Genomic DNA, 15,646 nt, shown 5'->3' with positions numbered 1-15,646 from the left:
TAACTCTTGAGGTCTTCTAATTTACTGACACTTTTAAGATCTTTGCAACAACTCCTTGAAAGTCTAAGTTTTCCTGCCTGGGGAAACGTTCAGCACAGGATCTCCAAAGATTCACGTTGCCCATTTTGGTTCTGAGGAGCGATGTGATTTACAACTACAGCTAGAGTAGTGGTGCACAGGTGACACTTCAACTCGTGGCTTACTTGAATGTTAATTATGAGTTAGCTGTGGAGGTTTTAGTCTGGGCTTGTTTTGCAGAAACCCAAGCTTGGCTCCAGTTAACCCACAAATAGCTAGCAGGGGTTGCTAATTGAAAAAAACACTAAGCCTCACTCACTTTGGTTTCAGTGGAGGCTTGGCATAACCTATTCTCAATCTCTGGGGTTGTGGTTAGCAGCAGTTGATGCTAAGCTACTCCAACTCACAGCAGCTATGCTAATGGTAGCATGCTAACACGCACACACACTAGCCGACATGTGGTAGCTCGTTGCTAAGCTAACGCTAAGCTAACAAAGCACAGCTTGGTAACACTGATGGCAGCTAACCCTTAGCTATAAGCTAAGCTAGTGGCTAGGCTAACACTAGTACCCCTGGTGGTATAGCAACCTATGCTAAAGCTACACTTGGCCTCTCAATGCTAAGTGGAACTAGTGTTAAGCAAAGGGCACCTTGGTTTCTGCCACACACGGTTGTGGATTCTTGCATCCACCCGCAGATTATTTGTACAGACTTACAGCGTGGTAAATAATCTATGTCGGCCTCACACGGGGCACCGTTATGTTGGGGCAGTGTGAGGGTTGTGGTATTGCCAAATGGATTAGTAACACCACCTGGTCTAAAAAAGGGGTGAGTTTGATTAGCCTCACACGGGTTTGCACCAATTATGTTGTGGATATGCAAGGAGCACAAATGATAATAATTGGATTTATAGCTCCTGAGTGGAGATACTAATTATGTTTTTAATTTAGATTTCCAAATCTTGGTTATTAGCTTAATTATATATAACAATATGACAAAGGTCTATGGTTAAGTAAGTGAAACACTATTATTGATTAATAATTATTAATTGAATTAATAATTAATTAATTTACGGGGCACCACCCTGTTATCAGGGACCAATAACTATTTGGAATGGCCAATAAAGTCTCAATTGTATCTAAGTTAGTTGAAGGATGAACTCCGTACCATAGCCGACTCAATTCACAAGTGCTGTAAAACCATATACAAATAATAACAGACAACGACCAATTAAATTATGAACGCTTTATTAAACAACACTGTGTCAACACTATCTTGAATATCTCAGCAAATCATGTGAGAGACAGAGAGAGAGAGAGACGGAGAACAAAGCTCTGCAGCGGACTTGAGGTCGAGGAGACAAGGGGAAGGGAAAAGGGTCGGAGAGAACAAGGGATGAGACTTTGGTCACGGCGGCTTTTATAACAATTTTTTCGGTCACGCCCGTCCTATTGTGTAGTCCAATCAGTATGGCTGACGTCCAAGTTCCTCCTCTGTTTGTCGCTTGTATCAGCGGGGCGTTCGGACGTCTCAGCGGGTTGCCAGGTATCGTTCCCCAGCCTGGCGCCTGGTTTTGGCGCTCAGATTTGAAATCTCTTTGTTTCCACTTACTACTAGCAGGATGAAGACATTACATGCAGGCCGCAGTACCTCCTTTGTTTGAGCATGTTGGACCTTAAAAATAATTCTGTTAATAATCTGGCAAGTGGCATGAGCGAGGTGTGGGCTTAAATACAAACATAGATTACTAATGAGATGCGGTAATGAGGTGGTGAATCACATGAACAGCTGTAAAGCTAGACTGAAGTAATACAAACAGGAACTGGACCGGATATAGTAAGAAACAAAACAACACTCTTTTTTTCAGTCTAGATTGCATGTGTATCATGCATACAGTATATAAAAAAACAAATGTTGTTGTGTCAGAGTTTTTTCTTTGGTATATAGGTTCTTCTGGAACTGCTGCAGGTTGGGGGAGTAGTCAAGTTAAATGAAGAAAGGCTGTTATCTCTAGCAGAGAAGGCCAAGTTGTGAGTATTTCATATTAGAATCAAAAACATTTATACAGTACAACTCTTTCCAAGAAGTTGGGAAAAGAAGCATAAAACAGAATGCAATGGTCTGCAAATAGAATCAACTCATATTTTATTCACAATAGAACATAAAATTTCAGATGTTAAAATTGAGGAATTTTACAATTTTATTAAACATTTTTAATTTTATAGCCAAACAGATGTGTTGAGATTTGTGAGATATTTAAGTTTGCTCATATACGTTTATTATTAACATATGTATGATTATGTGATGTTAGATTATTATTTCATATTACGATTTATATTTTGTTGCTGCATTTTAGTGTCACTTCCCTCTACTTCTTACCCTACAGCTACCAAATCTGTGAATTTCTATATGAGAAGAAAAACATGCATGACAAGATAATTGACTGTTACCTTCAGGATCCTCTCAGAAAGGTAACATATGCTTCACGTTTGTCAAACAGTACAACTCCCATGAAGACTGTAGATGGCCTCTGTAATTATTTTAGTCCTATAGATAATAGTAATCAGTCGGCTAAGAGATGCACCCCTTATGACAGCCTCAGCTTCCTGCTCTTCAGGAGCCTCTACTTTTTTGGTGTTTTTAGTGTTTTCATTTTATTTTATGCTGCTTCGGTTGTACAGAGGCCGGACAGCTCTTAACAAAGAGCCTTGGACGCCTTACTCATGGAGCACTATCCACAGAATGCTATGAGCGACGCTGTCAAATGCCTTCTCCAAGTCCACAAAACACATGTAGACTGGTTGGGCAAACTCCCACAAACCCTCAAGCACCCCGGTGAGGGTGTAGAGTTGGTCCAGCTTTCCACGACCAGGCCAAAAACCACATTGTTCCTCCTGTATCTGAGGTTAAACTATCAGCCGAATTCTTCTCTCCAGTACCCTGACATAGACTTTACTTTCCCAGGGAGGCTGAGAAGTGTGATCCCTCTGTAGTTGGAACACACTCTCCTGTCCCCCTTTTTATAAACAGGAACAACCACCCTAGTTGTCTATTACCATTTCTAGCCAGTACCGCTCAACCTCCTGCACAAACTCAAGCTCCCCCAGTGATGTAACATTTCATGTTCCAATAGCCAGATTGGTTATCCAGGGATTGGGTCAGCGAGGTTTCTGCCTTTAACTGCTGCACCGGCCTCCTATGGCTCCTCCTGCGGGTGTTGAATCCACCTGAGCATGGCCCTATGACGCCTTTTCAGGCTGTGCCTGGCTGGATCCCTGGCTGCAGAGTGAGGCCCCGGCTGCACAATAGTCTGGCCCGTCACAGAGGACCTGTTTGCCTTGGGAGATCCTACCAGGGACATTTAGCCCTTGACAACATAGCTCCCAGCGTCATTGAGGCACACAAACCCCTCCACCATGATAGGGCGGGGGTTTAAGGAGGGTTGAAAGGCCGAAAACCCAAAAAGGCCCTGGGACTCGACGATGTGTCCTTTCCTAGCTGTCTGAGAATGTGTGCTGAGCAGCTGGCACCCCTCTTCAGTCAGATTTTCTTTTTCCAGTGCCCAACTGCTTCAGAGAGTCCACCACCATAAGAAGACTTCCCTAAGAAGTCCACCATTACCAGCCTGAATGACTACAGACCTGTCGCCCTGACTTCTGTGGTCATGAAGACATTTGAGAGGCTGGTGCTGTGGCATCTGAAGGACATCACAGACCCCCTGTTGGACTCACTGTATTTCGCCTACAGGAAAAGCAGATCGGCTGATGATGCAGTAAATTTGAGAATCCACTACATCCTGCAGTACTTGGATCCCCCTGGCACATAGTTTAAGACCTGACCTTCCTGACTGACAGGAGGCAGCAGATGAGTCTGAGCTACATCACATCTGGCACCCGAATCATCAGCACAGGCGCACAGCAGGGGTGTGTCCTCTCCCCACTGCTCTTCTCCCTCTATACTAATGACTGGACCTCCGGGAACCCATCTGTAAAACTCCTGAAGTATGCAGATTACATGACTGAGCCAGGACGGTGATGAGTCCACATACAGATAGGAGGTGGAGCAGCTAGTCCAGTGTTGCAGTCAGCTAAAGAATGTGGCGATGAAGGTCCACAATAACAATGTCGACCATGGACTTATTTAGGTTCCTAGGGTCACACACAAACACTGTATGCAAAAAGTCTCACCAGAGGCTGTACTTCCTGATACAGCTTAGGAAGTTCAATTTGCCCGAGGAGCTGCTGACCATGTTCTACACGGTCATGATCCAGTTTGTCCTCTGCACCTCAATCACTGTGTGAACTAAAAAAACAGTCACAGACTGCAATGGGTGGTCAGCAGAGAAAATTATTGGGACTGAGCTTCTCTCCACTGAGCAACTACAGTGGGCCAGACTCCAAAAACAAGCAGCAAGCATGACTGCTGACTCAACCCAGCCACACACAAACTGTTTAAGCTTCTTCCCCCATTCAATGTCTAAACTGAACTCTACCGGTCACTCAAAACAATGACTCAGTGCAGTATAACCATAAATGTGCAATAACCACGAATGTGATATAGTGAGCTGCAGTTTATTTATTTGTGTAAATAACTATAATAAATTGTATATAATTTTTAATCACGTCGCAAGAAGGAACAAAGATGGATTCAGACCGCATATAGTTCCTTGATTGTCCTGTGCAATCCTTTAAACGATTAAAGCTGATTCTGATTAAGTGTGTGTATACGTGTATGACAGGTGGAGATCTTTAGCTACATTCACAACCTGCTGTCCATGCCTGGCTACAGTCCTGAGGAGAAACAAGCAGTCAAGAATAAAGCACTTCAGCACATAACGGTTTGTACACGGGCACAGAAATATGTACATAGTTATCTAATAATTTGTGATTTGTCTAGGCCAAGACATATCCACATAAGCAAGGTAAAAGTGGTTATAGTCGTACCCAGGAACTGGGGATGTGAGGCCGTGATACTGCATGTTACTAAGCATGTTCGGGATCCAAGAAAAATCTTGATCTGATTTTGCAGATGTCGCATGTAAGTTGTCTAATCTGTTTTACAGGAATTAGTGACCATTGCCCCCAGCAAGTCAGCTGACCTAGTCATGTTTCACTTCACTAAAGAGGTGCAGCAGCTCATCGCTGAGCTTCAGGTAAGATTTAAACAAGTCCTGTTACAACCGGATATAACTAATAATTACAATGCTGTACAGTAATACAGTATATGCAATCTTTGATTGCGGCTGGACTCTCTTCTCCTTCAGATGGCTTGTTAGCTTTTATTGCATTATGGTGTAGATTGAGAAGCGTACTAGAAAGCTTTACCCTTGTTGACAATAGACTTGAACGGGTGAAGGAAAAGATTTGTATAAATTGAAGATTGATTCATTGTTTTTGCTTTAAAGTTTAAAACAAAGAGTGAAGTTGTTCCTAAAAAAATGAAAAAAATGTATGTGATGCATCTGTATCAGATAAGCAGAGCGACTTGAATATTTTAGATATTGGAGAGCTCTCTATTTCTTTCTCTCTGTAGGATGACCAGCTACTCTTTCGGTTCCTCAGCTGCCTCCTGGAGCCACAGTATGTAGTGCATCATGCTCTGATCATAGTTTTAATGCAACTTCCACTAAATGTGCTTTCTGTTCTCTCTCTTTATTTACTGCTCTGTTATTCAGAGAGAGACATCATTCAGGAGCTATCCTCCTTCAGGAACATGACCTCCATGAGCTTCTGCTGGATTTAATGTGCCGATTTTCTCCTGAACAGCTTCTTAACTTTCTCCAGGCCTCCCACCACTACAGGCTGGAGGAAGCTATAGAGGTACTCTAATTTAAAGTATGTATTTGCACTGAGTTTGTGTACAGGTGTCACAAGATTAATTTCAGACAATTCTCAGCATTACTTTACCATCCCTTTCCATCGTACTGCCACAACAAACCTGATGTGTATCTTTTTTTCTATCTGCAGATCACACAAAAGTACCATCTGAATGAGTCCACAGCCTATCTGCTGGAGAGGAAGGGAGATATCCATGGAGCATTTGCCCTCTTGTTAGAGGTAGTGACAACTACAGCCAAAGGTCTAAGTCAACAATCATCTGCAGTAACAGCACAGCAATCTGACTTCCTGACCTTATTCTCTGCAGACATTGAGAGACAATCTGTGTGTCCTAACAGCTGAAGGTGGGACAAATGAGGAGAAAAACTGCAAAACAGTGACCACAGTGGAGTCGTCACTGAATGACATTATTGCTCTGTGTTATCGAAGTTCTCAGAACCTTAATCAACAGCAAAGAGAGGTTGTGTGTGTGTGTGTGTGTGTGTGTGTGTGTGTGTGTGTGTGTGTGTGTGTGTGTGTGTGTGTGTGTGTGTGTGTGTGTGTGTGTGTGTGTGTGTGTGTGTGTGTGTGTGTGTGTGTGTGTGTGTGTGTGTGTGTGTGTGTTGGGAGGGGTGTTCAGGAACCATTAATTTGTTACAGGAATTTTTGTCACAGGTTCTCTGGTTTCCAATACTGGAGACCATGATGGCTTCTGAGAAACAAGTAAAAGGGTCCAAGCACACATCGGAGTGTAAGCACATGCGCAGGCACACTTGTTTGTTCAGCCAAAGATATTATCTTACATCTAAAGATGTTAATGATTGTTTATTTCAGTATTAAAAGAGCTGACAATGAAGATTCTCAACTGTATGAGTGGCTTTATCTCTCTTCCCGCTGTTATCCAGCGGTTATTGCTGGTACGTATGTGAATCACATCTTTCTAAACCATGTTTACTCTAAAGTATTAGTTAACGTTTATGCTGACCACACAATAGTTAACCTGTGTGAACATTTTGTGCAAGTTGGTTAGAGTATTTTCAAGTGGTCTCAAAAGGGTCTTTTCCCTAAAGCCACTAGGCCTCTTTTCTTCTGTGTACTCTTGACATGATGAGGTCTCTACCTTTTGGTGTGTATCAGGACCCAGTGTATGGGAAAGGAAAGCTGGCTGAGATTCAAAATCTTATCCTGGGCATGCTGGACACTTTTAACTATGAACAGGTAAAAGCGTGTTTGTGTATGTGTGTGCATTTTAAGTCTTTAAAAGGTTTACAGATTATTGTTGTGTTGTTGGCGAGTCTTTTAGGTTGTTGACACCTAAAAAGAGTCTTTTTAGGTGCTCTCTCTAATACATTAATACAGGACCTGCTGTTAATAATCTTCCTAGCCTATTTTTTCTTATAATAAAAATAGGCTAGGACCTAGCCTATTTTTTAACATCTGCAATGTGTTAAATTACACTTTCTAATAATTGCACAAGGATTTATTAATCTAACAGATCTAATAATTGCACAAGGATTTTTAAGAAAGAGTAAATGCTTAATTCATCATTTCAGGGCACTGCTTCTACATTTAGATATGCAGTTGTATTTTTGTTATTCCTATTAAAATATCAAATACCCCCGGCCGTGGCTCAGTGGTTAGCACCTTGCAGGAAAGGCATCCGGTGTTAAAACTTGCCTTAACTTGTAATTCTGTTTACTTACATAAACAGAATTACAGATTTGATTTTTTAATGATTACATTTTTTTAATAGATGCAATTAAAAAACAATTATATCATTAAGCACTATTACATACAAGTTATTTATTATATTATTTACAAGTTTTGTACTTATACTTGAAATAAAATGCAAAGTAATCTTATGTAAAATCTTAATTAAATGTCACAACAAAATAGGCCAGAAAAAGAGCACAGTTAAAAAATTAAAGAACAAAACAAAGATTTAAACTACTGTGTGCACAGTGTACAATTTATAAAAAGTATTATATTTGTTTTATATTTTAAAATATTTGATTACATTTTGTTTTATCTATTCTAGACCTTACTTGAAACTACAACCACTCTGTTAAACCATGATCTCCATTGGTCTCTGGCCCATCTGCGCGCTGCTGTTACAAGAGGACTGCATCCTAGACAAGACTACTGTAATATCTGCCTCCAGCAGTATAGGAGAAGGCAGACTTCTCCTGAGGAGATCATTGTGTTCAGGTAACTCACTCTAGAGAAGTGACAACTCCAGCTCCTCATGCTATCTATTGATAATGTTCACTCTGTATGACACTCTGTATGACACCTCTGTGTTAATGTTTAACATGCATCCAAGACAAAGCAAAATTTTTAAAAAGAAATATCATTGGCAATAAACACACTAAAAAAGAGAAGAGCAGACATGTTTCTCTCTGCTTCCCCTGATGCTTGCCAACTAAAACAACACCAAGAAGGAAAAGGGCACAAGCTGTGCTTCCACCCGAGAAAACAGAGGAGATAGCTAAATAGAAAGAGAAGAGGAGTATGTTTCCTGAGGAACGAGTGAAGTTGATGTTGGAACAACAAAAGCATATGTACACTGCGCTGCTGAACCAACAAGACAACTTCAAAAGCTTTGTGCAACTACTCATGGAGTCAAATAATAAAAGACTGGACAAGTTGACCAGAGAAGTATTGGAATTGAAAACAAGTCTGCAGTTTTCCCAGCAAGATGTGGATGAAATCAAAGAAGCCATGGGAGAGCAGAAAGAATAAAGTAAGGAAATGAGGGCTGATGTTTACAATACATGTGAGAGTCTGTTAACCATTACAGATAAAATAGAGTATTTAGAAGCCCAGTCCAAGAAGAAAAATCTGATATTCGAAGGAATTAAGGAGGAAGCTGGATGGAATCAGAATGTAAAGTGAAGGAAATACTAAAGGATAAACTGCAAATTCAACATGATATTGAGATGGAGCGGGCTCACAGAGTCGAGAAACCTGATCGTGGATCGAGGGCGGTGGTGCTAAAGCTGATGAAAGAAAAAGATATGGCACACATACTGCAACAAGTGAAGAAGCTAAAAGGATCGAACATCTACATAAATTAAGACTAAACAGAGGCTGTGAGGATAAAGAGAAGGCAGCTAATGCCGAAGCTAATGGAGGCCAGAGAGAGGGGAGACATCGTGTTCCTGCGTTTCCTCGGAAACTGGACCCACAACCCAAAACCAGCACACCGAGGCAAGGAGAGTATAGAGAGGCTGGACCTTCAGTGGTATAAATAAGTATACATATTCTGATATCTGTGATAAGCATGGAAACAAACATCAAGCATGAAGCGGATGAAGATATGGACCCTGAAAAAAAACGTATTCAGAATTCTGAATTAATAATGTAAGGGGAATGGATTTTGACCTTGATGGACTTGGTGTGTGTGTGTGTGTGTGTGTGTGTGTGTGTGTGTGTGTGTGTGTGTGTGTGTGTGTGTGTGTGTGTGTGTGTGTGTGTGTGTGTGTGTGTGTTTGTCTGTTTTGTCAGCTGCGGTCACCTGTACCATTTCCAGTGCCTGCAGCAGAAGGACTATGGGTGGGGCTGTTCTTTAGTGCAACAACAGCAGTGGAGCTGCTACAAGTGTTCTTCTAGCCATGGAGGGAGGAGTGGCCCTGCTGCAGAAGCGAAACGGGGCAGCAGCAGGTCTCTAGCACAGGTGAGTATGTGTGATGCCATTTGGACATGAAATTTCACAAAAAATAAGAAATCTAGGCCGTGACCTAGTTTTCACAGGTCAAGGACATTTTAAAGCTGTAATATAATAACAGGGTATCTATATGCATATGTGTCATGTACAGTCGTAGCACTTAAAGGTGTCAGCCTTTACCGCAATCTGTTTGCATTTGCAGCGCGGTATCACCGGGTTTTTAGCGTGTAGGAGCTGTGTTACGTCTTTTTGGCCTATAGGTGGCGATCAGCCTCCACACTGGCCTTTGTGACACTACTCATGTTATGTAGGCCCATGTAGAGTTACATATCAACACCTCTGTCGTGTAATGGTTTGTTTATTGTTCAACAGTGATGTGTCAATTTTTTGCCCTGGGTTTAAATCCCGGTGGAAGCAGAAGTTGTAATTACTGAACATTTTTATATTTTGGCATACAAGATAATAACAAATGATTAATAGGGCTGGTTGCCTGTATTATTTAGCAGAGCTACAGCCATGTTCCCAAGAGGTTCACCAGCCGCTTTCGGCTGTGAGTCATAGACGGACGTGGTTCTGCCCACTTTCATGTAAACACGGAACTCTTCACAGTTTTTTCAAACGTAGATTTTGTTAATTTCGTTATTCATATACAACAACATGCAAATGCTAAAAATTAAGATGACAGTACACCCATCGAGTTTGGGTGAACAGAAAACGCTTGAAAGCGTTTACGTTTTATATTCTGTTTATTTCCTTATTACTCCTTTCACCTGTACCACACAAAGTCATTGCAGAGCTACAGCCGTGTTCCTACAAAGTTAACCAGCTTTTTATTTTGTTATTTCCTCTTTCATGTCCGTCTGGTGAATGAAACTGGGCGGGGCCATCCACGCCCCAGAGCGGGGACACTGGGGAGATGGGGAAACATGCAGGACACAAATCTGCGTTTCTCTGCCTGCTACAGCCTCGGCTGCGTTGGGTTGTTAGTCTCCGTTTCACCTGTACCATATGAAATGTGTTCCTACAAAGTTGATCAGCTGCTTTCAGAATCGTTTTTATTCCCCAGGTTTGAACAGGGCAAACATAATTTTTATTTACAAAAAAAAAATTCTACACAGTTTGCACTGTAAGGTCACCAAAAATTACGAAAAAAGACAGTACACCCATCTAGTTTTAACAAATGTGCAATAAAAAATAACAGAAAACGCTTGAAAGCGTTTCCGTTTTATATTCCGTTTATTTTGTTATTTTCTCTTTCACCTGTACCACATAAAGTCACTGCAGAGCTACAGCCATGTTCCCAAGAGGTTCACCAGCCGCTTTCAGCGGTGATACACGCATGGACGCTGTTCTGCCCGCTTTTATGTAGACACAAAACTCATCAAAGCAAAAGAGAGCTCAGTGCAGCATTTGCAATTACATTTATATGAATAACGAAATAAACAGAATGTAAAGTAAAATGCTTTGAAGAGTTTTGTGTCTACAAGAAAGCGGCTGGTCAACTTTGTCAACATGTGGAACAGGTAAGTGGGGGAATAACGGGCCAAAGCAACAGGCTGTTGTAAGAGGAGGCTGTAGCAGAGGAACACAGGTCTTTGTCCTGTATGTTGATGCGCCCAGCCCCCACAGTCAGCGCTTACCTTTGCTACGGGACTGATAGCCCCGCCCACTTTTATTTATCAGACAGATATGAAACTTTGTAGGAACACATTTCATATGGTACAGGTGAAAGGGACACTAACAACCCAACGCAGCGAGGCTGTAGCAGGCAGAGAAACGCAGATCTTTGTCCTGCGTGTTGATGTGTGTTTCCCCTTCCCCCAGTTTCCCTGCTCTGGGACGTGGATGGCCGCGCCCACTTTCATTCACCAGATGGACATGAAAGAGGGAATAACAAAATAAAGAGCTGGTTAACTTTGTAGGAACATGGCTGTAGCTCTGCAATGACTTATGGTACAGGTGAAAGGAGTGATAACGAAATAAACAGAATATAAAGTGGAAACGCTTTCAAGCGTTTTCTGTTTATATTTTTTATTGCACATTTGTTAAAACTTGATGGGTGTCTCTCTTTTGAGTTTTGTCTTCGGCTAAATAAGTGTAAAACAGGCCTTATTACTCACGCAGAATCAATATATGCAGAACAAACAACTTGCTGCATTAATGAGTCGCAGATCTACTGAGTCCTGGCGTTCTGGCATACCACAGAGAGAGTTTATTACAATTTATTTATTTTTATTATATAATATTCTCTACAAGTTAGCAGTGGTAGTCTGCCAGACTTGTGTGAAATACCATCAGAAGAGCGTTTAAAAAAAGTCAAGTGAAAGGTTTTGGCGTCCCACAGCCTACGTAGGTGCAGCTGATCACGCTGCCCGATCTCCCATGGAGCTTTTTCTTTGTCTCGGAGTATTTTACACCTATTGACCGAGTGGAGATCATATGTTAATGTCTCTGTGCCAATACGGAGTAGGGGGTGGGATGTGAAGTTTGCTTTTGCGACTGAATCAACATCAGACGCCGTGTTTACGGCGTCGAGCCAGTTCCAAATCCACTGTGTTGCCTGTGCAATAAAAGTTTGTTTTTCTGCAGATATTGTGGTAAATGTCATTACGGTAAAGTATAATGTTGCAGCTTTTGTTTAAAGGACACATTGACTATGTCTTACTGTTTTAACTGTTTAACTTGACCACCTTAAAAGTGGTCAAAGTGGTTTATGCTGCAGAGCAGGAGTTATTTTCGTTTTCATTCAGTAAAAAACGTTAACATTTATTGTGCGTAATAAGCACATGTAAAACAAACGAGCTGCTGCATTAATGCGTTGTTGATCTGCTGAGTCCTGACGTTCTGACGTGCCATAGAAAAAAATTTAATACAATGTATTTACTGTATTTAGATTAAATAAAATCCTCTTACAGATTTTATGCGAACGTCCATAAGAACGGCGTTTAAAAGCAGTCAAGTGAAAGGTTTTTCAATGTCAGGAGCATAAGAAAAAGGCCATTAGTTTTAGAAAGAAGATGTTGTTTAATTAGTAGGGGTTCAGATCAGGGGACTCTACCGGTGTGCGCACCCATCTGATTCCTTCCGCCTCCAGACAGGCTCTTGCAGCGACATGTTTGGGATCATTGTCCTGGAAAAACCGATGCCGTGTTTGAAAATACTTTCTAATATATGGCCCCACTGTGCGTTTGTTTATGGACTCTTTGAAAAACAGTCTATCCATAATCCCCTCGAAAATAATCATATAAAATAATCGGTCCTGGTCCCCACCTAGAAATCATTCCCCAAACGTGGAGTTTAAGGGGATGTTTAGGTCGCGGTTTGGAAACCAAGTGTCCTTTCTTTGCAAAGCTCATTCTGGCAAAATGCTCCAATGCCACAGTCAACTCGTTTTCCCCAAAAACAAGAAAACTGGAAACGGCTTTAAATCCATTAATTTGTCTGGTTTTGAAAATACCGATTTCAGCTCGTTTATTCGTTTTTAACACGCTGCTTTGAATAAATGCCGTTTGTCCTTTTTTAAACGAGATGGTGGGGGTTTCTCGTTACAATACGAAGTTACTGGACTTACTGGGAGCGTGTCCAGACACATTAACAGGTCCTCTGAGTTTAAAACGTTCTAAAACGACGTGTTTTCTCGTCTTCCCAGCTTTTATTCTGGAGGGGGAAATCAAACCGTTAAAACGTACACGGACCCGACACTTAAACACGAGGACATACTGTATAAAGACAGCAGCGACATCAGCAACTGACAACAAACACTAGCGCGTATTGACAACTTGATCCAAGTCATCTGCCTATGAATAAGTGGCTCCTCAGCACCATCGTTGGAACGTCACACCACTGTCTGCTTCAGACGGTGACGCCACTTCCCCGATCCTCTCGTTGCCTGCATTATCACATGCATACATTTGTTTTTAAGCTCTTTCTGGACACATCATCTGTCATTCAGGCTCTTACGTTTCATTCAGAGTCAGAGCAAACTATAGGTCATTGCGGTCTGAGTAAATTTGAAGAGTTTGGTTAAACTTAAAAACTGCTATAACGAGAGAACGACTTAGTTTTTCGTTCACTGCTTTTTTTCTCAAAACGAAAAACCTGCTTTAAATCCAACTCTGTGCCTCGTGTCGAAAAAACAACAACACTTGAATTCCGTTTGTCGCTCATATCAAGAGAGGACGAATTGAAATGAAAATCCAGTTTGTTTTGTATTTTTTCCTCATGAACAAACCAGAAGACGAGTACAGATATACAAAAAATATATTTATAACACAGATTGATGAATAAATATAGATTCCTATTCCTATATGTTATTATACTTATATTATTCTATTGGATTGGCTGGAGGAGGGACTGTGTCTCTCGGCTGGCCTGGGAACTGTGTAAAAACATCAGCAGCTTTGGCAATTGAAAACAAGCGCGCACTAGCGAGCAAAGACGCATAATAATCTATAATATTTAAAAATGAACTACTCTACATTTAATGATACAATACCATGACATAGTTTTTTGTGCTTCATGTGTAGACACAGATATGAACAGAATGAACAGTCAGACCTCACATCTTTGCGCCACCTGGTGGTTAAAACGAGACTAGCACCCTGATTTTTTTCAGCTTGCTGCAGGATTAAAAATCCTTAGTCGGGGACGCACCCGTGGCGCGCTGGCGACGCGCGCATACTGCAAAAAAAAAGGTGGTCACTTTGAAGTGCTACGACTGTATAAGCAATGTGGTGTGAAATAATATATTACATACTTTCAACAAATTTGTCAAGAACTCAGTGTCCAGACGGAGCAGCATAGAACCGCTGCCTGAATGATGTGTGATGTCTGCATGCTTTAAGCAGGGTCCACGTAAGCCCGTTGCATGAAGCACTGACCCCCCGCCCCTGACATGCCTTGTTAATGCTCCCTGCCAGGTGGAGAAGCGATCAATTTTCAGTCTAATGACAGTAAAAAGGGAAACCAATAGAAATAAGATCCGCTCACTCTTGAAAATAGGCTTATCCCAGCAAAACCATAATAATAATATAATATTACAAAAATAATTTCATTTTATGAATCCCAAGGCTTCCCTGAACAACTAGAGTTAATTTTATGTTTGAGGACGAAAGCTTGTAACCACAGTCATAATTTCAAAATATGTGTCCTCCCTTTTTTTTACCCAGATGTCTGCCGAAAATTATCATTAGAGTCTATGGGAGGAATTCAGAATCTCTTTGTGCTTTGAGATCGATGGCGACTAAAGTATAGGTCTGAGGGTATAGCCATACACACCATTAGACAGAAGTTGTGACGCTTGAAGAAGTGACGTTTCTATGCCAAAGTATGATGATGACAGACGTTGATGAAAAGAGCCAAGTTGATAAAAAGTTTAACAATGATTCCCATAGACGACCATTATAAAAAAACTATGAAAAAAGTTGAATAAAGTTAAAAATTGAAAAGCTGAAAACGTGAAAAGTAATAGCCTTGATCATCTAGCGATGACGCACGTTTTTAACGTTGAACAACGACATTTCTACGATGAAGTAGATAGCGATTGAAAAAAGGGCGGAATAAGAAGATAAAGCATTTCCATAGAAAAATGCACATTGAATGCTTCCATGCTAAATGTATTGCTGAAGAATTGCTGAAAAGAAGGAAGTATGTAATGGATTGCTGAACTTGATGAAATATAGCTGAATATATCAAAATAGGTAAATAGAGTCCAAGAGCTGAAAGAATAGTTAAATGTTGTGGAAACATTTAAAACAGCTGACAGTAGCTGCAGAGGAAGTAGCTGAATTTTAGATTTGGAAAAGTTGGCGCATTTGAGAAAGCATGTGCATTGCTAAACAGTAATATAGTCTCATTAACTAATCATAATTAATCAGTCAAAAGCAGAAAATGTGCTATTTTGTCTAAAGATTTGAATTGGTGGTGTATTGGAAGTGTATGCCTAATTACTAAACTGTAAAATAGTCATATAATAAAGTCATAATAAACCAGTTGAAAGCAGCAATATTGCTGTGTAAAGCTAAAGATCTGAATTTGTGCTTTTATTATGAGAAGTGTGTGTGGTTAATTGCTAGTGTACAACAGTGTGAATGTCTAGTCACAGATGACCCTTTTATAATATAGCTGAAAGTTGCTGATATATTAA

At 40.9% G+C, this 15,646-nt stretch overlaps 1 protein-coding gene across 8 annotated transcripts in view; it reads left to right on the top strand.

Moving 5' to 3' along the window:
- vps8 (VPS8 subunit of CORVET complex) overlaps positions 1-15,646 on the top strand; it is an 82,339-nt gene that overhangs the window by 58,928 nt on the left and 7,765 nt on the right. For all 8 annotated transcript variants that reach the window (XR_008692670.1, XR_008692671.1, XR_008692672.1 and 5 more), the window contains 13 exons: positions 1,966-2,048; positions 2,405-2,489; positions 4,757-4,855; positions 5,081-5,170; positions 5,551-5,597; positions 5,693-5,837; positions 5,985-6,074; positions 6,163-6,315; positions 6,510-6,585; positions 6,669-6,751; positions 6,972-7,052; positions 7,873-8,042; positions 9,342-9,510. Coding sequence is in view for 5 of the 8 variants with exons in the window: in XM_055502780.1 (XP_055358755.1) it covers positions 1,966-2,048; positions 2,405-2,489; positions 4,757-4,855; positions 5,081-5,170; positions 5,551-5,597; positions 5,693-5,837; positions 5,985-6,074; positions 6,163-6,315; positions 6,510-6,585; positions 6,669-6,751; positions 6,972-7,052; positions 7,873-8,042; positions 9,342-9,510 (1,371 nt within the window). In the remaining 3 variants the exon portion in view is untranslated. The remainder of the gene's footprint in view (positions 1-1,965; positions 2,049-2,404; positions 2,490-4,756; positions 4,856-5,080; positions 5,171-5,550; positions 5,598-5,692; positions 5,838-5,984; positions 6,075-6,162; positions 6,316-6,509; positions 6,586-6,668; positions 6,752-6,971; positions 7,053-7,872; positions 8,043-9,341; positions 9,511-15,646) is intronic.

The sequence above is a fragment of the Betta splendens genome, chromosome 15, assembly GCF_900634795.4.
Source record: "Betta splendens chromosome 15, fBetSpl5.4, whole genome shotgun sequence".
Lineage (NCBI taxonomy): Eukaryota > Metazoa > Chordata > Actinopteri > Anabantiformes > Osphronemidae > Betta > Betta splendens.
Note: the sequence above shows the minus strand (reverse complement) of the source record. Positions and strands in the feature narration are given on the sequence as shown.